Here is a 24,181-nt window from a genome sequence, read left to right as displayed (position 1 = left end):
GGGACATTGCCACCCAGAATAAAAACTCGTCTGTCAGTGAGGAAGAAGGGAAAAAAGGGCATTAGAGCGGCAACTAGCTACCTCCACCCTGATGAGTAGTGCTTATATACCAAAAAAACCCTTCTGAATGCCAAACAGTCAATTTTAAAGGAACCTTGTAAATTGGATCACCAATGTACTATATAACTTTTCACTGAACACAGTTGAACTCTCATGATTCAGAAGCTAGATTCAGGATCCTTCGATGTGCAAAGTTGTCATTATGAGGATCTGTTGATGCCTTTTTTTTTTTTTTAAATACCAGAAATTGAACCCAGGGCTGCTTAACCACTGAGCCCACCTCCAGCCACTGGGTCTCACTAAGTTACTGAGCTGGTCTCGAACTTGATGATCCCTCTGCCTCAGCCTCCCAAGTTGCCGTGATTATAGGCACGTACAACCATGCCTGGCTGTGCCCTTTAGTAAGTGTATAGCTCATTAAAGCTTTTTGCATGGTGGGGGCGGGGAGTAGTGTCAAACATTCCTCCCTCTCCGTATATCAATCATGAGACACTGAATAATTAACTGCCCATGAAATTCCTCATGAAATGGGTAAAAGATGACTGATGTTTCATTTGCATGGGAATTATAAAAATCACCTAGCTTGGTGTTTAGCACATAGAAATCATCAGTGAAAGATTATAAAATCATAACCTAACCCACAATTTTATTAAAGCCAAACTCTTTGGTCTTTTTATTTGCCATCCTTGAGATGCCACCCTGCTGAACAGTGAGCTCCTCTCAGGGCACATGATGGCAGAGAATATTGTCGTTTTAGTAAAACATGAATTCATATTACTTGCCACTTTAAAAATCTGATCCTTATTCTTTCAAGCTTTTTGGGGGAAAAAGGTCTATTTTTCTTATTTTGCTTGTAAAAGATCAGTGAGCTTCATCTAAAAGAGAATGTACTCATCTGCATGCTTTTCCTTCTGAAAATGCTCCTTTCCAACCCTTTTCTTTCTGTAATTCTCGGAAGCTTGCAACACTGACCATTCAACGACTGCCTCTGAATTTATTGATCACCTACTATGTACCAGACATTCTGCTAGGCCTGGGGATAACACAGTTAGATCCTCACCCTCATAGGGTTTATAATCCAATGATCTGTGAACAAATCCCTGAGGCAGGGTACATGAAGTTTTCTCTGGGAGGCTGCCAGCTTCCAGCATTCTTTGACAGTGAATAAATAAATATAATTGGATATCACTTACCAGTGTCTTCTGTGTTCTGGGTTCTGTACTGGCCACTTCATACTATTAGCCTTATCTCATGTTGATTTTGGTGCTAGGAGAACAGAGACTAACTCTCCTAGAGGGCAGAAACCTCCAAATCGACCTCCGTTAGGGGCTGAAATGAAATTGTGTGACTTTAGGGTTGGAAGACCTCCTGTTAACCGTACTGTTCACTGGACTTGATTTGACTGCCTTGAATTAGTTACATGTCCCAGTTCCACATGCAAATTCCAGGAACATTAAAAATTCCAAATAGGGATCATTCTTCAGCAGAGGATCCATACATTAGTAAAGAGTAAATACTAACTTTAAAAGATAGAAATAATGGATCTGGAAGCAATAATAAAAAGCCATTTGTCTCTAGGCTCAGTTCTACCCAAAACATCCAAGATATCCTGAAGTGTTTTGTGAGGTTTGTGACTATAAATCTCAGTGACTGCTGTCCCAATATGGGTGACATAATTTCAAGAAAATCATTCATGCTTGATGTGACTTCCCAGTTAAACACCTCTTCCCCATCCAGTATAACAAGAAGATCATTTCACTCAAGTTTTTAACAGATAACAGTAGTTTCCAATTATCTGCAGGGGAATATGCACTAAGACCCCCAGTCAATTCCTGAAATGACAAATAGTACCAAATCCTGTGTACTGATTTTTTTTCTCTGCATACACACCTATGTTAAAAGCTTAATTGTAAGTTAAGCACAGTAAGAGATTAACCATTAACTAATAAATAGACTAGTTCAAACAGTCTGATGATATTACGCAGGTGAATCTGGTAACCAAAAGAGCTATTAAGTGGCTGGCAGACAGGTAGCATATATAGCATGCCTATGCTGAACAATAGGATGATTCATATCCAGGGCAAGATTTTATCATGCAACTCAGAACTAGCACAATTTAACTCACGAATTGTTTATTTCTGGAATTTTCCATTTAATAGTACCTACAGTTGACTGTACACAACTAAAGCATTGGAAAGTAAAACCTTGGATTGGAGGAGGAATACCGTATGTGGGAATTCTCATTTTTACTCCCTGTTAAACACTGGTCTTCCAATGACTTCATTTATACCCACAATCATGGTTCACCACGGTCATTAACAGGTACCTCAGGTTTCTCCCAGGGACAAAGGCAGGGATAGCGGTAGAATGAATGGACAAGATTGCCCACTGCCAGCGCATCGACCTCTGTGTCCCTCACAACTATATCTAATTCATAAGAGCCCTGCTGAAAGTCTGTCCAGAATAGCTTCAAGATATGTTGATAAAAATTTCAGCAGATATATTGTTAAGAAAGAATAGGACTCCATTATACTCAGGTCCACGTACATCACACCCAAAGATAAAATACACAACGATTTGACAGGTAGTCAAATGAGAATGATTGTGAACTATAGCTTTTTCATTTGTATTTTTTCCCTAACATTTGACTTCATTCCTTCCTTGAGAAAAAAAAAAAAGTCCGATGGTACATGAACTTTAATATTAATCTAGCTTTGGCAGAGATGTGGTGGTTTAATGGATTAGAGCATTTAGCTTTTTACCCCAGAGAGCAATATTTCTTCTTTCTCCCCATAATTAGATAATCTGCTGCTACCCATTACCAGGGCACTAAATTTCAAATTCTCCATACACCTGAGCGGGCTGCTACATATCTGGCCATCTTAATTTTAGTCTTGATTTATTGAAGCTGAATTACATTCCTAACTCTTCCTGGAGCGCTGGGTGAATTTTTATTGCAAAAGCAATGGGGAGAAAGTTACCATCATATATCTCTCTTGCTGGGCAGAGCTTTTAGATACACAAGGGGCTCCATATCCCACGGTTCCATGTCTTGTATGCTGGATTTATAACACCGGGAGGCCCAGCTCTAGGGTTACATACAGGCATATCGGAGATGAGATGGGGAATTTGATTTTGCAATAATGATTACTTGTTACGAAGCCCACATTCCTGCAGGCTCTGCCTTTATTCCCAACACTGCTGGTGAATAAAACTAATTCCAACTGCTACCTAATCTAGCAAAACTCATCTTTCACATACAGGAGAGAGGCCAAAAGAGGGTAAGATGGGAAGTCAGGAGATTTTGAGATGTTGCCCATTTTTGCTATTAGGTTCCTAGGACCTCTGTTTCTATTATCATGATTCCTTTAGAATCTTTTAATTCTCTAAACTTTTGCTTCTTTGTTGGGGGGAATGAGAGCTTTGCATCTTTTCCAGCCTGGTGAGTTAATTTGGTGGCTCTTTCGTGCTGTCTCTTCCACTTCAATGAGGCCTGGTCCCTAGGGCTCGCCAATTGTATTATGGATCCTGCAGATTTGGCCTGCCATTCCTGCTGAGTGTCATCTGTCCTCACAGTCTTGCTGTGGATAATTTTTGCCCTCTCTCACATCATCTGCTTGAGAAATTTGTGCCTGGCAGGCCTGTCTGTCCAAGTTAAGCTTGAGATACTGTAGCCATACAAGTAATTTGACAAGGCATAGCTCTAAACAATAAGGCCGCAGGCTTGCTTTGACCAAAACGAAAAACTTTCCAACCACCTGATTACAGATTCCAAAGCTCCTCTGGGGTCGTCCGTGGACTAGTCTGTTTGCATAATATAAGTTATCCCTTTCTACTGCCCCATTTCTTCCTCACCTTCTGCATCACATACACACCTTGTCTTAAAGGTCCTTAGGGATTTTTAATTTTCAGACTGGCCTCATCAGATTTCCAGTTCCTGACTTTTCCTGATTGGACTTGAGCCATGTCCCTCAGGTAAATGAACTCCACACAGCAGCCCCACTTACGCAAGGAGGATATGTTCTAAGACTTTCAGTGGATGCCTGAAACTCCCATATAGTAGTTACATTAATCAACTTTCTGTTACTGTAATAAAATACCTGAGACAATCAACTTAAAAAAGAGGAAAGGTTTATTTTGGCTCAGAATTTTGAAAGTTTTGATACATAGTCCAGCAGACCATTCTTTTCAGGCCTGTGGTGATGCAGCGTATCATGGTGAGGAACATGCAGTGGAGCAAGCTGTTCACCTTATAGCAGATGGGAAGCAAAAGGATAAAAGAGACCAGAATCCCATAATCCCCTTCGAGAGCACACTGTGACCTAAGACCTCCCACTGGCCCCACTTCTTATAGAGTCTGTCACCTCCAGTAGCACCACTCTGGGGAACTAGCTTATAACTCATGGGCCTTTGGGCACATTCCAGGTCCAAACTATGGCAGTACCAAACCCTACATAGACTGTTTTTTCCTACACATTTATACCTACAGTAAAGTTTAATTTATAAAGTAGGCCAAGTAAGAGATTACCAATAACTAATAATAAAATAGAATAACTATGACTATACTGTAAGGAAAAATGTTTAAAAGTTAGGATGTGGTTATTTCTGGAATTTTCCATTTACTATTTTCAGAGGTAGTCAACCTCAGGTAACTAAGATAGTGGTGAGCCAAACTGGATAAGGGGAATGACAGTGCTCAACTGTCATTACCAGATGTCTAGTGAGTAGGCTACATCCTGCACGCAAGCAATGGGTCTCAGCCTTTAGCATGCTTGGGGATCACCTGCAGCTTCTTCAAACAGGTTTCTGGCCTCTGATTTAAATTTCTGATTCAGGAATGTTGGGGTGGGACCTGATATTTTGCATTTCTAACAAATTCCCAGGTGATTCTAATGTGATGTCCACATTATGAGAACATCTGTGCCGTACCTATGAGAGCTCAGGACAAGGTGGACTTGGGAGCTGGCTGCCTGCATCCAAGGATCATGCTTTTTGCCCAGCTGAATCATTCCACCTGCCAATGGGGTGGCGCTTGTCACTGGAGCAGTTTGTCTTCAGTAGCTCTAGCAGGAAGACACTGAAGGTGTTTTCCAAATGATGTCTTCACCAGAAGCAGGAAGAGGGGAATAGCAGGATTTGGTAGAGGAAGACCACTGATGCTAATTCACAGTGCACTGCTCCACACCAAAGGGACGTTCATGCCCAGTGTGTCACATGACTCCCTAAACCTCAGGGAATTCATATGCAGTGATCTATAGTATCTTACCCCAAGAGACCCTCTCATCTTTTCCCCTCCCTTGCCTTCATCAGTTTTTGCATTTTCAATTTTCTAACCCTCTTCCAAAATAGGTCAGGAAAAAAGGAGATTAAAAAGCAGTGCCAACAGAAAATGTCCCAGGAACATATGCATGACAGTGAACTAAATCAGCGAAGATTTTTATTTCTCCCATGAGGATGAGGCTGACCTGCATATTTCTGGGACCACGCGTGGCTTATGTGACTGCATTCAGCTGGCTGATGGCTGGGTTGACAGGTTCAGGAAAGTCTCCTTCATATGTCTGGGCCAGGTTGCTTCCTTCCTCTCTCATGCAGCCTCCGTGTGTGTGTGTGTGTGTGTGTGTGTGTGTGTGTGTTCTAAACTAACAGGACTTCTCCGCCCCACAGCATCATTTCCTGTGCTTCTCCACGGGAGGAAAGCTATCAACTGGCACAGACATTTTTCCACTGTGTTCTGTTGGTCAAAGCAAGCGACAAGGCCAGTTCAGGTTCAAGGGGAGGCAACATGAGCTCTGTCTCTTGACAGCGCAAGCAGCATGTTTCCTGTGTGTGCGGGAAGGGGAGGAACCACTATGACCATCTTTGGAGATTTTACCACTGTCCTTAACCTTCTGTTTCCTCATCTGAGAATGGCCCTCCTTACCAGTCAATGGGTTCTTTTTTTTTTTTTTTTTTCTCATTCCAGATTTTATTTTATTTTTTTTTAAATTAATTTTTATTGTAGGTTGTTCAAAACATTACATAGTTCTTGATATATCATATTTCACACTTTGAAGTCAATGGGTTCTTCATCTGGGAATTCAACCAACCACGATGAAAGTATTCTTTAACATTATGACTGACATGTTCCATGTAGGTAGGCCTATGATGGTTGTATTGGAACATATGAAGACTTTTTCCCTTGTTGCCATTCTCTAAACTATACAGAATAACAGTTTTTTTTTTAAATATGTATTTTTTAGTTGTAGGTGAACACAAAACCTTTATTTTTTTTATGTGGTGCTGAGGATTGAACCCAGTGCCTCACACATGCCAGGCGAGCATTCTACCTCTGAGCCCCAGCCCCAGCCCGTAACAATTATTTATATAGTGTTTTCATCACGTTGGGTATATAAGTCATCTGTAGGTGATTTAAAGTCTACGCAGATAATATGCATAGCTTCTATAAAAAATTAACTTTTATATAAGGGACTTACCGATTTGGGTTTCAGAGGGAGTTCTGAAATTGATCCTCCTCAAACCCTCTATTAGGTTAATGAGAGGATTAGGAGATATATGGCATATGATATGTGATAGCATTTTATACATTTCCAAGTGCTAAGCAGGTAGGAGATACTTTAGTGGTGAGTGATAAGGGTTGATTAGAAGAATTGGAGCAGCAATTCACAATAGCTAAGCTAAGGAACCAACCTAAGTGCCCTTCAACAGCTGAGTGAATAAAGAAAATATGGTTCAGATACACAATGGAATAATACTCATCTGTAAAGAAGAATGAAATTATGGTATTTGCCAGTAAATGAATGGAACTGGAGACTGTCATGCTAAGTGAAATAAGCCAATCCCCAAAAACCAAAGGCAGAATGTTCTCTCTGATATTTGGATGCTTGCCCCAGTCAGGCTGCAGCAAAATAACCGGGGGTGACGAACAACTTGTGTAGATTGATACAGCAGGAGTGGGAGCCTTTTATTGTAAGACAACAGAGGTATTTATACATTCCACACAGCTTATCTTAATTAGCATAAACTAGATATAGCAGTCAACCAATAAGGAATCTCCATACTTAATGGCTCGCTGGTGTTACTTCACAAACCACTCCCTCTGGCATTTTGCCAGGCACCATCCAGACCTGTTTACAGACTCTAACATTTCCCTGGCAGAATGCCAGGTGCCATCCTGACTTGTTTACAGACTCTAACAGATGCTGGTTCACAATAAGTGGGGGTTGGGAGGAATAGAAGTTCACTGGATTAGACATAGGGGAATGAAGGGAAGGGAGGAGATGGAAATAGGAAAGACCAGTAGAATAAATCAAACATAACTTTCCTATGTTCATATATGAACTCAAGACCAGTGAGACTCCACATCAGTACAACCACAAGAATGGAAGTTATACTCCATATGTATGTGTATATATGTCAAAATACATTCTACTGTCATGTATAACTAAAAAGAAAAAAATTTAAAAAAGAATTAAAGCAGACTATCTAGCACTTTAAGAGTGGGCAGAGGAGGTTACTGTATGTAAAAATATTTGGGGGTTATTTACTATGTTCCAGGAATTTTACTAACTGCTTTAAAGGTATTATCATCTTTAATCATCACAACAACCTGACAAGGTGAATATTTTGTTGCCATTTTTCAGAAAGTAACTGCAGCTAAGTGGTGAGCTAGAGTTTGAACCAAATTCTGGTTGATTGACAAGTCTTAAACTAATGCAGCCAGAATTTCTTTTATCACTTATAACACAATAACTTGGCAAACTTTTGAGATGAAATATGCATTTTTTAAAAACATCCACAGTAACATAGGAGGAGCATCCATCCTTACTGTGCAATTGTGAGCCTTCTCAGGTTTTTCAGTAGTTCAAAGACACTAAGAAGACAGGCTTAGAAGTCATTTGGATTTACAGGAACAGCTGGGTGGGATGGCCCATGCCTGTAATCCCTGCAGCGCAGAGGCTGAGGCAGGAGGATCCCAAGTTCAAAAGCCAGCCTCAGCAGCTTAGCAAGACACTTAGCAACTCAGTGAGACCCTGTTTCTAAATAAGAATTAGAAAGGGCTGGGGATGTGGCTCAGTGGTTAAGCACCCCTGGGTTCAATTCCTGGTACCAAAAACAAGAAAAAGAAAAGAAAAATATTTGCATGAACAGGAAAAAAAAAAAAAAAAAGCTTGACTAAGGAAAGTGCCTAAGTGTGGTGGAGAATACCAAATGACGTTAAAAAGAATTATGCTCGGGCTGGGGATGTGGCTCAAGCAGTAGCGCGCTCACCTGGCATGCATGTGGCCCAGGTTCGATCCTCACAACCACATACAAAGATGTTGTGTCCGCCAAAAATAAAAATAAATATTAAAAAAAAAAAAGAATTACGCTCTTTAGAGATTGATAATAAAGGTAAGGAAATAAAAGAACTGAATGTTTAAGTCAGACCCAATTATTTCCAATTAACTAAGTTAAGATTTTGTTGATTAATTCCATCTGCTTTGTATTTTTTCTGTTTGGGCTTATTGTGTCTTCTGCTAGGAAACCCCAAGTTCCTTCTTCACCTGCCCATCCCACCCCATCCCTGATGCCTACCGCTAAGGCCTGGGAACCAACCTTTGCCTCCCCTGGGAATTTTTCTGACCCCTCACCCCAGGTATCCGGCATGTATGCCGCACTTTCCTCCATCATATCAGTTATTCACAAGGCCTTTATTGTAAAATGTTGGCTTATAGTCCTTCTTCAGCACTAGACTGTGAGACCTTTTAAGTTCAGGACTATTTAGGCAGATGGGAGAAAGAAAGGGAGAGCAGAGATGATTCTTAGAACCACTGGATAACATGGGAGGTAAAGAAACTTCTGGGAAGTTGCACGTGGTTCTTGGGAAAGCATGAAGACTTTTTAAAAAGACAAGATGGACGTTGTGGAGTTTATCAAATGGCAAAAGATAGGCACATGGCAATCCTGTGGTTTTCTCTTCACTACATCAATTCAAAGAAGCCTTGAAAACCAGTCCCTTCCATAATTATATATATTTTATCTTACTCCATTAAAAAAAAAAAAAAGGTTGCAATTTTGTAAATACAAAAGCCAGAGAATTTTTTTCACATGGGCATAAGTGAGTCTGACAAGGAACTTGTGCAAGTCACTTAACCTCTAACCCTGTTACTTCCTTTGTTATAAATTGTAGGGGTTCCCCCGAATGCCTACCAAATGTGACAGCGCATGCCAAAATGTTTTCTAAAAATTGGTGGTAGATAATAATATAGAAATATACTACTATTAGAATTAGGCCGTAAGTGCGCTCCACTGTCCCTGACACACAACGAGTCCCAGCGATTTCAGGGAGGGATAATAGAGTTTTCCGCTCAAACTTTCAGGCACCTTCTATTCCAGAAGCATATGCCCTAGTCCAACATGGCGGCACACGTTACTGCCAGTACATCCCTAGCTACGCTTCCAGGCCCCTTTTTGGAACCGCCCAGTGAGTAAACGCAACTCCGACGCCTTTTGATGACGAAAACACCTACGCGCTCTCCCAAAGCTGACCATATGGTTTTGCGCAGGCGCAGCGAAGTAGGCGGAGCCAGTCGGGATGAGTGGCGGAGGGACAGAGACCCTTGTGGGTTGTGAGGTCGCCCCCGGCGGCGGTGGCAAGAAGAGGGACTCGCTGGGGACTGCGGGCTCAGCACACCTCATTATCAAGGGTACGGAGTGGCAGGGCTGTCGACCCTGGGACGGATCCCAAGGCAGCCCGCCTCCCAGGCTGCGCCCTCTGACCCGGGCCGAGCCCAGCCCCGGGCGGGCGCGCGTGTGTTTGAGCGGGGCGGGCGGGAGTGAGCAGTGGTTGGTCGCCGCCTATTTCTCCCCGCCAGCCGCCTCCCCGAATCCAGCCAACCCACTTGCTCGTCCTTCCTCGCTTTCCTTCCAAAGCCCTTAGCCACCAGGCCTGCCTTGTGTCTCTTCCCCAAGCTCAGCGGCCCAAAGAACGGCAGCTTTATTGTGGAGAGTCTCACACCGACCAGTAACGCAGAGGGCACCGACCTGGGAGTTGGGAAGAGTTTGGGTTCCCAGGCAATCACTTAGGAGTTGTTTTAGGAGTCGGGTTATTCCCTTTACTGACCCTGTCTGCTCCTGGGTCATGCCAGGAGTAAATGACATATGAAAGCGTCCCGAGGAAGGGTTGCACAGGGCTTAGGGTCAAATGATATTTGTGTGCAATCAGTGAAATATGACTTTCAGTTGTTTTATGATGATAAAATAAAGAACGAATTTTATCATCCTCACAGTTTTAGAGTGTATAATTCAGTAACTTTACATTGTTGTGCTACCATCACCACTAGACATCCAGAGAACTCTTTTCACCTTGTAAAATTGAAACTTTGTATCTATTTAATAGTAACTTCCATTTCCTCCTCTCCTCTTCCCCAGCATCTGGCAACCACCATCCTACTACTTTCTGTCTGTGAATTTGTCTAACTCGTATGAGTGGAATCATAAGGTATTTGTACATTTGTGACTGACTTTTTCACTTACAGATATCCTCATTGTTCATCCATGTTGTAGCACGAATCATAATTTTTGTTTTAAGGCTGAATATTAGCCCTTTGTATGTATATGTCATACTTCGTGCATCTGTCTGAACGCTTGGGTAGCTTTCATCTTTGGTGGTTGTGAGTAATACTGCTGTGAACATGAATGTATATGTCTTTTTTGAGGCTCTGCTTTCAGTACTTTGAGATTTATATCCAAAAGTGGAATCGCTGGATCTTATGGTAATTCTATTGTCGATTTTTTGGCGAACTGACATACTGTGTTCCATGTGTTTTTACCTTTTCACCAGCACAAGGCTTCTGATTTCTTCATGTCCTCACCAGCACTCGTTACTCTATCTTTGGTAGTAGACGCCTGATAGGTGTAAGGTGGTATTTCATTGGGGTTTTGGTTTGCATTTCCATAATAATTAGTGATCATAGGCATGTTTTCATGTACTTGTTTGCCATTTATGTATCTTCTTTAGAGAGATGTCTATTCAAGTCCTTGGCTCATTTTTAATTAAGTTAGTTTCATTATTGTTATTGAGTTGTAGTTCTTTATGTATTCTGGATCTTAACTCCCTTAAAAAGCAGTTTGCAGATATTTTCTTCCATATTGTCAGTTGTTCTTCATTTTGTTGATTGTGTCTACTTTGATGTATAGTACAGAAGTTTTTAAACTTTGAGGTAGTGTTTTTTTAAATTTGTATTTATTTATTATTTTTGGTACTAGGGATTGAATCCAGGGGTGCTTAACCACTGAGCCACATCCCTAATCCTTTTTATTATTTATTTTGAGACAGGGCCTAGCTAAGTTGCTGAGTCTGGCTTTGAACTTATGATCCTCCTGACTCAGCCTCCCGATCCACTGGGATTACAGGTGTGCACCTCAGTTCCTGGCAGTACTTTTTTGTTGAAAAGGTAATTCAGCAGGGCCTGGTGGGCACACCTGTAATCTGAGAGCAGCTCAGGAGGCTGAGGCAGGAGGATCTTAAGTTCAGAGCTAACTTCAGCAACTTAGCCAGGCACTTGGCAACTCAGTGCTACTCTGTCTATAAATAAAATACAGTAAAGGGCTGGAGATGTGGCTCTGGTTAAATGCCCCTGAGTTCAACTCCCAGAACCAAAAAAAAAAAAAAAGATAATTCAGTCCTGTATTGTGTTCTTGAAACTTGCTAAGACAATAAATCATAAGTACTCTCTCCTTTGGGGGAAAATGGTAATTATACGTATGAAGCAGTGAATGTGTTAATTAGCTTTTTCACAATGTATGTGTATCAAATCATCACTTTCTTACACCTTAAATGTATATAACTTTTGTTGTCAACTGAAACCCAAATAAAACCAGAGGATAAGAGATAAAAAATAAAAGTTGAGGACGGGGGATATAGTTCAGTTGGTAGAGTGCTTACCTCACATGCACAAGGCCCTGGGTTCAATCACCTGCACCACAAAAATAAACAAATAAATAAATAAATAAAAGTTGAGAGAAGAAAAAAAAATTTCCAAGGAACCCCCCACTCTGTTTTTTTGCAGTGATGGGTATAGAACTCTGGGCCTTGCATATTCTAGGCAAGCACTTCACCACTTAGCTATCTATCCACTCCACCCTCTTGATTTCTCTTATGAGACCTTTTCATCTTGAAAACAATTTTTAGTCCATCTCATTTTAAGACTATCAGGTATAAACAGCTCTTTGTTGAATATTATTGCTGGATTCTAGTGAATATGTAAATAGATATTATGCCCTGGTCTGTGTGAGTTGCCAGCAATTGGTTGGGAGTAGGAAGAGAGGACTGGGAAACTGGGGAGGCTGCTGGAAGATGAGTGTCTGGTCTGGGTCTTAAAGAATGCAGTGTTGGGGGGTTGAGAAGAAAGAGGAATAGTGTTGGGACTTAGTTTGGAACAGCATGAGCCATGCATGGAGTTCTGAAACAGGCTGGTGTATTTGGGAAGCTACAGATACTACTTCAGTGTGACTGAGGGGTGAGGCTAGGGGAAATCACACCATAGAGGATTTCTTACATTTTTAAGGAAAATGAGATTTTTCTTGAATAGCAGGAAACTATAGAACAATGTTAAAGAGCCATGTGGTTGGATTTGTTTTTTAAATATAGTATTTAGTTACTTACAGCCATCCTCATTGAATTCACTTAATTGCTAAAACAAACTTGTAACTCCAAAATCAATATTGGTGGTGATTTCAAGTTCATCTGCAATGTCAGAGTTTGAGTCATCTGATTTGCACGTTTCCCAGCTGAGGTCAAAGTGATGCTCTGCTTTTTATCTCAGTAGTCATATTGTAAGCAAGTCTCTTTTTCCACTTTCTGGCTAGTGCCTTATTTTTCACATTTTGAGACTTTTCATTGGTGCTTTCTCTGTTTAAAATGACTTCCAAAGGTAGAGAACGATTAGCTAGTAACAAGTACAGGGATACAATTGGACATTAGGACTAACTTCTAGCGTCGTGTAGCACAGTAGGATAACTGTAATTGACAACTATTGACTATTTCAGAAAAGCCAATTGAGAACATTTTGAATGTTTGAGGTGAGAGCTATACTAATTAACCTGATAAATGAATATGATGATACGTATTTTTATTTGGCTATTCAGTTTCTCCAGGAATTTTGTGGTTTACATTTTAAACTATTTGTTACTAAGAAGAATGAGTAGACTCACCAAAATCTTTGAAAATTCAGAACTTTCTTACTTAACTATGACTTTTTCAAACCTTCCAAAAAGTAAAGATACTTATAATGAACGCTCACCACCCACCTTAATAAATCATTAAAAGACCCACTGTGCACCCCCCTCTAATTACATTCATTGACTTCCCCCTCTGAAAAGGTTACCACTATCCTGAATTTGGTGTTTATCATTCTTCTGCATGTCTTTTATTTTTATTGCTTCTGTGTGTCTGAAGTATTATTTTACATATTTTTAAAGTTTGGGTAAATGCATTTAATCCTTCTGAAACTTGCTTTTTGTTCAACATTATGTCAGATTTATCCATGTTGTTATGTGTAACTTATTCATTTTTTACTTGATTTGTAGTATCCCACTGTGTGAATGTTTTTAGGATGCTCTCTTTAATTTTTCTTTTGATAGTAGACCTATTCATAGTAAATAATTACAGATGGATTATTTGTTTTCGCAAGATTTTTTTCTTGAATGTATATCTTGGCATGAAATTGTTAGATGCATATATCTTCAATTTTATTAGATATTGCCAAGTTGCTTTTAAAAGTAGTTGTACCAATTTTGTACCAACTGGTAGTGGATGAGATTTTTCTCCTAATATATGGTCAGAAATGGATTTTTAACCTACTTTCTCATCTATTTGTGGGGAAGGGGAAGAGTAAAACAAGCTAGAGATTACGTCATTCATCATGGATTAACCCAAAATTTCATTTTATCTTTTTTTAGATCTTGGAGAAATTCATTCAAGGCTTTTGGATCACAGACCAGTTATTCAAGGTGAAACTCGTTATTTTGTAAAAGAATTTGAAGTGAGTATCAAAAGCTTATTTTGTAAAAAAATATTACCCTAATCATTAACATGATACTCTACAGAAAGGAAATTCCTCTGGTTTTATTCCAGGGGCTTACAAAATATACTGAGTAGAAATTATTATTATTATTATGTACAAAGAGGTGAAAATATTTTGGTGGGAAAAGAGAGTGCTAGGAATTGAACCCAGGGCCCAGTGCATGCTAGGTTACCATTAATCTATATACCCAGCCCCCAAAACTTACTTTTGTACTTTGATGAGTACAAGACCAGATAGCAAGAGATTCAGGTTCAAGTTCTAGTGCTTATTCTAAGGTATTTAATGCCAATGGCTTGCAGGGGTTTTATCTATAAAATGAAATATAGCCAAAAAAGAAATTTTAGAGCTTGATGGGTCTGAATTTTCCAGGCTTGTTTTACAGAAAATGAAACATTTTTTATAGCCAGGCGTGATAGTGCACACTTGTAATCCCAGTGACTCTGGAGGCTGAGGCAGAAGAATCACAACCTCAGCAACTTACCAAGACCTTGTCTCAGAATAAAAAGGGCTAGGGATGTAGCTCAGTGGTAAAGCACCTCTGGCTTCAATCTTCAGTACCAAAAAAAAATTTTTTTTCTAGAAAGAAACTTTCTATAGAGAATTCTTTTTTTTTTTTTCTCCTCAGTTGGGGCATCAGCACTCACTGACACACTTAAGTTGAAATCACAAATTCCCTTGAGGGCCCATATCCAGTGGGCAGGTCTTCTAGATGTTACTGCATCTAGAATTCCAGTTCCTTCTGACTGGTGTGCCTGTTATCTCAACCAAGTCAGATCAAGATTTTGCCTTGCTACTACAGTGATCTAACATTATTTTACTTTTTAAAAGCCTTTGATAAGTATTTGTTAGCTGCAGGGTGAAGTCCAAGCTTTTCCACCTGCCACTGTTCACCTTGCATTTGACTACCAGCAATATGCTGTCTTGTTCTTCTTAGTTTTGCACGTGTATAATCGACTCACTGTATGTTAGATAATAATTTCCCACGCTACTGTTGGGCAGATGATAAATGGCATTACACTATTTTGTGACTCTGTGTATATTGGGGTTCTCTTTTCAAATGAGACTTCAACCAAGTAGGGTGTCTAAATCTGCCAAAAGCCGAGACTCTTTAATAAACCCTTAAAACTATAGGAAGCCTGTGTTACTGAGCACTCAAGATAGATTGAGCTGTAGCATTAGACAAACATTTCTTAGTTCAGCAGACTAACTCAAAAACTGTCATTTCCTTGTTCCTTCACAAGATAATGAAGATTAAAGATGTGTGAGTGTGTATGTCTGTACACATGTGTGTGCATGTGTGTATCTTAGAATATTGTGTGGTACCTAGGAATAACCATCAGTTATTTTCATTGTCCTTATAGGAAAAGAATAGGTAGGACACACCGAAAGCTATCTTGAGACTATCCTTTATATGCTGTGTAAAGATTGTCACCAATTCTTTGTGAGAATATAATAGAAATTTCTATGGAAACTTGCTGTGTTCCTTTACAGTGTGTTGTATAAACATGTTTTAAGAATTGCATTGAATGTTTCAGATAGGAATTGTAGATTTAATTATACTTAAATGTGAGAATTATGACTCAGCAACTACATGATCAAGTTTACCTCCAAAACATACCTTAACTCTTCCTACTTAGCCCTCTTCCCACTGCCCCTACTGTTATCCAGCCCACCACCAACTATCCCCTGACACCTGCCATAGGTTCTGCCTGATTTTCCTGCTTTCAACCTGAGTGGAGTGTTTTTCACACACTAGCCAAATGGTGTCTACATCTGACACCCAGGTCCTCTCTTCACACTTAGAGTAAATCTAGCTCCTTAGCTGTGCTTAAAAATCCTGGGTGATCACAGACTCCGACTTGTATTTCATACATTATTACACATAGCTATGCATTTACTATGCTTCCACCACATGTTCTTTCTTTCTTTAACACATCTTGATCGTCTTTGCTCCCACAATTTCATCTTTCCTAAATGCTCCTCTCCATTTTTTGTACAGCTTACTATTTTTTGTTTAGGTTGCAGGTTAAATGTCACTTGGTCCCTTAATTCACAGCAGTCCTTAAGGCATTCTATCCTCTCACCCTCTGTGATGCTGTTCTTGTTTTTTAATGCCATGTAACAAATTACCAGAAGTTTGGTAGCTTATTTCAATTTGAAATACTGAATAGTTTTTTTTAAAACAATATGTATAAATATGCCTTTAAAGATCCAATTTATATTAAAAGAAGAATAGCATTTGGAATTAGGTTGTTTTCGCTAATTTAAACCTTTCACCTCATAGAGACTGAGCCCAAAATTGGAGCTAATAAACAATACCCATTAATTAGCTCAGAGTTCTCCAGGTCAGAAATGTGGTCACAGCATGGCTAGGACCTCAGCTCAGGTTCTCACAAAGCTAAAATCAAGGTAGTAGCCAGGCTGTGTTCTCATTTTGGGTTCAGAGTTCTTTTCCAGACTGACATGATTATAGAGGGACTCTTATAATCCTTGCTACCTGACCCCTTCCATCAGCAAAGCCAAAAGTGAAGAGCTCCCCCCTCAGAAATTTCCTCTCATGCTTTAAATCTTTCTGGCCAGAAAGAGCTCAGTCCTAGTTAACGACTCACCTGGCAAGACAGGCACACTGAAGGTAATCTTTCTTTCTTAAAGTCACCTGATTTGAGATTTTAATTACACCTACAGAATCCCTTCACCATAGCACTAGAGTTTGATTGAGTTAACTGGGAGAAAGTGTATGTGCCTTAAAGGTAGGGATCTAGGGACCATTTAAAATTTTGTCTGCCACAAGCACTTACTGTTTTTATTTACTATTTATTGCCTGTCTTCTCTCACTAGAATGTAAGTATCATAATAGTAGGGGCTTGTTTTTCATATTCTTGTGTTCAAAATGCTTAAAAATACCTGGCACATTGTAGGTGCTTAATATGATTTAAAAGAACAAGCAACAGAGCTTGGATTTAAATTTGGGTTTTCTTGACATTTAATATGCCCTTTCTTATGAGTCATCTTTTTGTTAATCGGGTCAATTTGTAATACTGAATAGTTTTTATTTTTATTTTTTTAATATTTTAATATTTATTTTTAGTTTTCAGCGGACACAACATCTTTATTTGTATGTGGTGCTAAGAATCAAACCCAGTGCCGCATGCATGCCAGGCGAGCACGCTACCGCTTGAGCCACATCCCCAGCCCCTGAATAGTTTTTATTAAAACAATATTTATAAATATACCTCTGAAGGTCCAATTTATATTAAAAGAAAAATAGAATTATGGAATTAGGTTGTTTAATCTAAACCCTTCATCTCATAGAGACTGAGCCCAAAGTTGGAGAGCAAAAAATAAAAAATCAAAAAGCTAATTGATTTATGTCTGAGTTGTCCTTCAGATACAAGTGTCATTATACTTCTTTTGGTGTTCCATATTAGTGTAAAATAGGACTGTAAAAACACTATAAAAATAAAACTTTGAGTCTTGAATGGAAGAGGAAAGAAATGTTCAAGTTTACCTCAAAACATACCTTATATATGCTTTGAAATATGTTGTATTCAAGATGGCTTCTTGTTGAAGCCATCACCTGTTTAACTGAGCTGGAAGATAGCTGGCCAAGAGAAAATAGGCATGTTTTTGAGAAGAGATGCATTATCTGCTATGTGAGCTTTTCCTCACTATGACAAAATACCTGAGAAAAACAACTTTCATAGTAGGGTAGGGAGGGGGAGCACGGGAGGAATAGATGAACTCTAGATAGGGCAAAGGGGTGGAAGGGAAAGGGAGCGGGTAGGGGGTTAGCAAGGATGGTGGAATGTGATGGACATCATTATCCAAAGTCTATGTATGAAGAAACAAATTGGTGTCAACATATTTTATATACAACCAGAGATATGAAAAATTGTGCTGTATGGATGTAATAAGAGTTGTAATGCATTCTGCTATCATTTATTTTTTAAAAATCAATTAGGAAAAAACTTGAAGGAAGAAAGATTTATTTAAACTCAAGGATTTCAGAGGTTCCAGTCCATAGTTGGCTGGTTCCATTATTTTAGGCCTGAAGTAAGGCAGAGTAAAACTGCTCACCTTATGGCCACTGGAAAGCAGAGAGAGGGGTCCCAGGGCTGGGGTCGGGGGAGGCCATGGATAAGATATACACTTTCAGGGCATGCCCAGTAACCTGTTACTTCCTCCAGCTAGGCCTTACATCCTGAAGTTTCCACCACCTCCCCCAGAAACCCATCACCTATGAATCCGTCAATAGATAAATCCACTGAAGTCAGAGCCCTCTCAACCTAGTTAGTATATACTTAGAGACACATCTCTGAACCTTGTTGCATTGGAAACAAAGCCTTCAATATATGAGCCTTTGGGGGACATTCCTCATCCAAACCATAATACCTGCACTCTGCACTAATAAGTCCTTCAAAATCTTTTTGAAGAGGAGGCACTATAGAAGGGTAGGAAGAATATAGGCCTTAGAACTTTGACGTGTCCGGATTCAAATCCTGGTAGTTATGATTACTTGGTTTATAAGAATCATTTTCCTTGTCAATAAAATGAGAACAATAATATACACTACAGAATTTTTTAGTTTTTATGAGGATTTAATGATCTATCATTTAAAAAAATCCTTGGTATATAGTTGTTAGACAAATGTTTCTAACTATTAAGAAAAAGATTGTAGGGCTGGGGCTATAGCTCAGTGGTAGAGTGCTTGCCTAGCATGCGTGAGGCACTGGGTTCCATCCTCAGCACCACATAAAAATAAACAAATACAATAAAGGCATTCTGACCATCTACAACTACAAAAAAAAATTTTAAAAAAAAGATTGTAACAAGTACAAGCAAACAAAAATGTGTTAATTCAGAATTTACAATAACTTAAGTGAGTTTAGGTCCAGTTTTTAATATCTCAAGGGAAAACACGGTTTACCTGAACTAATGGCATAAGCATTGTCTTAGAAAATGTTTACTGAAGAATAAAACTTTCACATTGGCTGTGATGTGAAAAGTTTATTCTATAGAGTAAAAAAAAAAAAAAAAAAAAATTTATTTTGTAAGACATAATGTCAGGACCCCAAAATACATTTGTATCCTATATGAAAGAGCATTCTCGTATTGCTTTGAAGATGGGTCTCTGTCATTAAGGAATGGTCTTGAAGGGCTCTGAAGTTCCTGGTTAGCTGTGTTTGAGTGCTGTTCTTCTTCTTCTTTTTTTAAATATTTATTTTTTAGGTATAGGTGGCAAAACACAATGCCTTTTTTTTCGAGAGAGAATTTTTTTTAATATTTATTTTTCAGTTTTCGGTGGACACAACATCTTTATTTTATGTGGTGCTGAGGATCGAACCCAGCGCCCTGCGCATGCCAGGCAAGCGCGTTAGTGCTTGAGCCACATCCCCAGCCCAAAATGCCTTTATTTTTATGTGGTGCTGAGAATCGAACCCGGTTCCTGCCCATGCTAGGCGAGCACTCTACCACTGAGCCACAATCCCATTGAAGAGTACTTGATCTGGGCTTTTCACACAATTGCCACCCCAGTTGGTCTTTCCCAGGCTTAGTGCAGCATAGAAATTGTCCTGCATATGGGGCTCAGCTCCCTTTTCTTTTGTTATCTTTTCACATTTCCTCTAAAATTAGAAAGGAAAAACTGAGAGGCTTCAGGTTTGAATTTATATCTGCAGTATTTACACATTTTTAAAACTATTTTGGCCCCAACAATAATATCCTATATTTAATAAAAATGTCCTTTTTTCAGAGTGTCCTGGGGGGACAGGATAAGGTGATGAAGCAGGGGTATCGGTACTTCCTGGAAGTTTCATCTTCCTTCTGCCACTTAAATGTAGTTCACCTTAAGAAAAGGTGGCTAGCATTTAAAACTAAAATTGTTTATATATTTAAAAGATTTAATGCATATGGCAACAGTTATCTTTTCCTTGATTAAATCTTATTTGTAGAAGAAGGAAATAAGTGCCACATGGTGGCAGCATTACTTAAATTATTGAAGTACTTGGTAGTGTGAGCTCTTCTTGTATTTTCATTAGCATTTAAGGAGAGTTGACTGTCTTGCTCCTGATTTTCTGCAAAAATTATGGATAGAAGTTCAGAAAGGTCTTCCTTTCAGGTGGAATCCTATGAGTCAAGGTGTTGTCCTCTGTGCCATTACCTTTCTAGCTGGCCTTTCTCATGATGCTGAGGAGAAATACTTGTTAGTCTATGAGTTTTATGAAGTACAAATGGAATAGTGCTGTTCAAATCCCAGTGTGGTTTTTAGCAAACCCCATACACTTAGTGCTTTCTTGAATAGTTATGGAATACCTAGGTATATCAGTAAGAAGGTGTGTAGTTGTTAGTAGCAACTGAAAAATAGAGGCTTTTTAAGAGCTAAGTTCTACAACTTGAAATTAAGCTGAACCCCTTCCTTCTAAAAATGGAGGAAACCTAACTTCAGTTAAACCTGCACAGAAATCAAATTCCATAGAAATTTATTAGAAGATAAAAGAGTAGAATAGTATCCCTCAAGGAAATAAAATAAGAAAAATAACTACCCTGAAAGATAAAAAGCTATAAGCTAATACTTCAAAATGAGCTTAGAGAACATAAGAAAATTTGGGAAGTGAGGAGAGAATGATGACATAAGTCAGAAAAACTCTATCCAAATGATTGCATAGAATAGAAATGGGAAATAAAAGATGAGGTGAACGAATTCAGGAAAAAGAAAATTTTAGGAGTATTTTAGAATTGAAAACTAAATGAAAAAGAAGACAAGACTGAATAAAATGGCTAGTCCTTATGTGAAACTGAAAATAGGTTTAAAATCGAAGAGACAGGGATAAAGAGATAAAGACTCAAAAGGAAGGGATGTTCATTGATGATAAATACAGACCATCCAAGATTATGTGTGATAATGAGCTCCTAGAGAAGAAAACCAAAGCAATGTAAAGGACAAATGTAAAAACAAGAATTCAAGAAAACTTTCCCATATTAACAATACTATTGGAATTGCATTGAAGGGCACACTGCTTTATGTGAAGATTAACCTGGTATAACCAACACAGAGACATTTGCAGATAAAACTGTTGGGTTTTATAGGAAAAAAAAAAAAAAAAAATCCCCTGGGCATCCAGACAAAGTGGCTTAGTCCCTTATGAGAGGAAGAAAATCAGATCGTTAACAGATTTATCTGTGTTGTGCTAGAAGACAGTGGAGTAACAATAGGGGGTTTTATATTTAGCCAAACTGATTCCTAGACATAAGGACCACAGACACACTGTGAAAGTCTGCAGGACTCTGGAAATACTGTTCAAATGAGCATTTCCAACAGAGTGAATTTCAGACAACAAAAATGTTTGGAGAGACTCCCTCGTAAAATGAATTGGTAAGGGTTGTGGCTCAGTGGTAGATCGCTTGCCTGGCTCGTGTGAGGCCCTGGGTTGGATCCTCAGCACCACATATGAATAAACCAATAAAGTAAAAAATTCACTGGCAACTAAAAAATATTTTTAAAAAGTGAATTGGTAAGCATTAAAGATATGTTGAGCTAAAGAATTAAGACTGAACAGTGTAGAAGAAGAACAGTGTGACATACAGTGGCTCCGTGTTCTAACAGTGAAGACGCAGCATAATTATCAGCAAATGGAAGGAGATGGGAAGGTGTATGAAAAGCAGGATTCCCTTTCTGGTTGCCTCATAAATATTAACTGAAAATAAAAGGATACTGTATTAGTCAATTTCCCATCACTGTGAGAAAAAAAATACCTGAGAAAAACAATTTAAAGGGAAGCTTTATTTTGGCTTACTGTTTCAGAGATTTTAGTCCACGGTCACTTGGTTCTTTTGGTTCTGAGCCTGTGTTAAGACAGAATGTCATGGCAGCAAGCACATGGTGGTACAGAGTTCCTCACCTCCTATCCACCAGGGAACAAAGGGAAAGGGACAGATAGGGGCTGGGAAAAAATACTTTTCAAAGGCACATCCCAGTGACCAGCAAGGCCCCATCGCCTAGAGTTTCCACCATCTTCCAGTAGCTGGAGATCAGGCTTCAACACATGAGTTTGTGGAAGACATTTAAGGCCCAACCCATAACAGACAGTATTTCAAATTAGATTCTGAGAAATAAGAAAAGACTAGAGAAAGAAAAGATGGTCACCTAATATATTCTTTATGTAGAGAACAAAAAAAACTATAGCTGAAAAAGTGGAGGTATTATATACAAGGTTATTGCATAAAGAATTGGTATATACATAACCATGAAAACAAAAATGCTGACTTAAAAATACAGTCTCCAACTTTAAGTAGTTCAATTTAGATTTTTTCACCTTTATGATGGAACAAAAGTGATACACAGCCAGTAGAAACCATCTTTCAAATATTTTGAATTGGATCTGTTCCCAGGCTTGTGACATGAGGTCCAGTCCTCTCACCATGTGGCCAGTACTTCAAACCACAGCTCCCACTCAGCTACACAATCATGAAAGGAAATAAACAGTACTCACCAGTGTATGTGTTAAGCTAGAATGTTGGTAGATTAGATGAATTAAGTGCATTTTGATTTACATTGTTTTCAACTTACATGCATACACATGTGTATGGATGTATATATCCTTACACTAAAACAGTGGTTGGGTACATTTTTAAAAATAGTTACCTGAAGAGAAAGTGATAGAGGACACAAGGTACAAAGCATAAAGATGAAAGCTAGGCTTCTTTGACTTTTTTTGTTTGTTTCACAGATGTAGTTTTGGAGCCGTGTAAGTATTTTACATAATTTAAATCAAAATTAAACTTTAAGGAACAATCTCAAAACATCAAATTAAATGTAGAGAAACAAATCGTGTTTTAGAAAGAAATTATTCCTAATAATGTTAAAACACAGTGATTGGATGATATATTTCTTTCTTTCTTTCTTTGGTACTGGGGATTGCCTGGCTTAAATATACATTTCTAATGTAATATACTTTCAAAACACATAAGTTTTTTAAAAATATTAAATTGTTTTTAGTAATCATTTTGTTAATGCTAATATTTAGTGTTTTTATTTGATCTAATTTATGATAAGGTAAATGAGTAATTGGGTTGGGGTTTTGAAAACCTGGAAAGAAACAGTTAAAACAGAGGAATGTAATTTGAAATTCTGTAGTCCTGGGGAATGCTGTGGCACACTTTGTAATCCCAGCTACTTGGGAGGCTAAGACAAAAGGGTCCATCACAAGTTCAAGGACAGCCTTTGCCACTTAGGGAAATCCTGTCTCAGAAAATAATGAAATAAAAAGGGCTGGGAGTGTAACTCCATGGTAGAGTCACTGGATTCAATCCGTAGTACAGGGCAGAAAAAAATTCTATAGTCTGAATTTGTTTGTCAATATCACCTCATGGTATTTCTTTTCTTTTCTTCCTTTCTTTCTTCTTTCACATAGCTCCCAGCCTTGTCTACTGAAAGGTTAGAAATAATGGCCAACCGGTAGCAGCCAGCAGCCCTTGTGCTCAGTTTCTGAATTCCGTCTCTTGGTGCTGGTGTAGTGGTTAGAGAACTGCTGATTCTGGAGCAGATGTATAGGATGAGTCTGAAGCATCAGGTTATACCAGAAGGCAAAGAGAATGACAAAGAATAGTGGAATTCTCTAAAAAGCCTCCCACAGCCAATTTGAAGAGACTTCCACTAGACAAAGCTCGGACAGTTTTGAGTATCACTGAAGAGCAACACTGAAATAGGGTGGAAAATCCCAAGTAGGCTTAAATCTATAAGCTCTAGGATGTATATAAACAAAAACTCTTTCTAATCATCCCTAGAGAATACTAAGGAAGTAACTCATTATTTTTTAAATTGGTAAATAAAGGGAGAGAAAATCAAGGGTGGTTTTGTTGTTGTTGTTGTTTTGTTTTCCTTCACATGTGAACATTCCTCAGAGTAACCAAATAGTGGAGGAAGGGCAGTTTCTCTTTCATAGAAGAATCCCTGCTGATAAATGAGGACGGAATGCCAACATCCTGTTGAGAGTGCATAACCCACCTCTGAAAAATTCATACAAACAACAAAACAAAACAAAATCCTCAATCTGCTT

At 38.8% G+C, this 24,181-nt stretch overlaps 1 protein-coding gene across 1 annotated transcript in view; it reads left to right on the top strand.

Annotated features, from left to right (window-relative positions):
• Nucleotides 1-9,601: 9,601 nt before the first annotated feature.
• The window catches only part of Bloc1s5 (biogenesis of lysosomal organelles complex 1 subunit 5), a 35,145-nt gene continuing 20,565 nt past the window's right edge, over nt 9,602-24,181 (top strand). Inside the window, exons 1-2 of the mRNA XM_076857891.1 lie at nt 9,602-9,746; nt 14,002-14,084. Coding sequence (XP_076714006.1) covers nt 9,635-9,746; nt 14,002-14,084 — 195 coding nt within the window. The 5' untranslated portion in view covers nt 9,602-9,634. The remainder of the gene's footprint in view (nt 9,747-14,001; nt 14,085-24,181) is intronic.

The sequence above is a fragment of the Callospermophilus lateralis genome, chromosome 6, assembly GCF_048772815.1.
Source record: "Callospermophilus lateralis isolate mCalLat2 chromosome 6, mCalLat2.hap1, whole genome shotgun sequence".
Classification (NCBI taxonomy): Eukaryota; Metazoa; Chordata; class Mammalia; order Rodentia; family Sciuridae; genus Callospermophilus; species Callospermophilus lateralis.
Note: the sequence above shows the minus strand (reverse complement) of the source record. Positions and strands in the feature narration are given on the sequence as shown.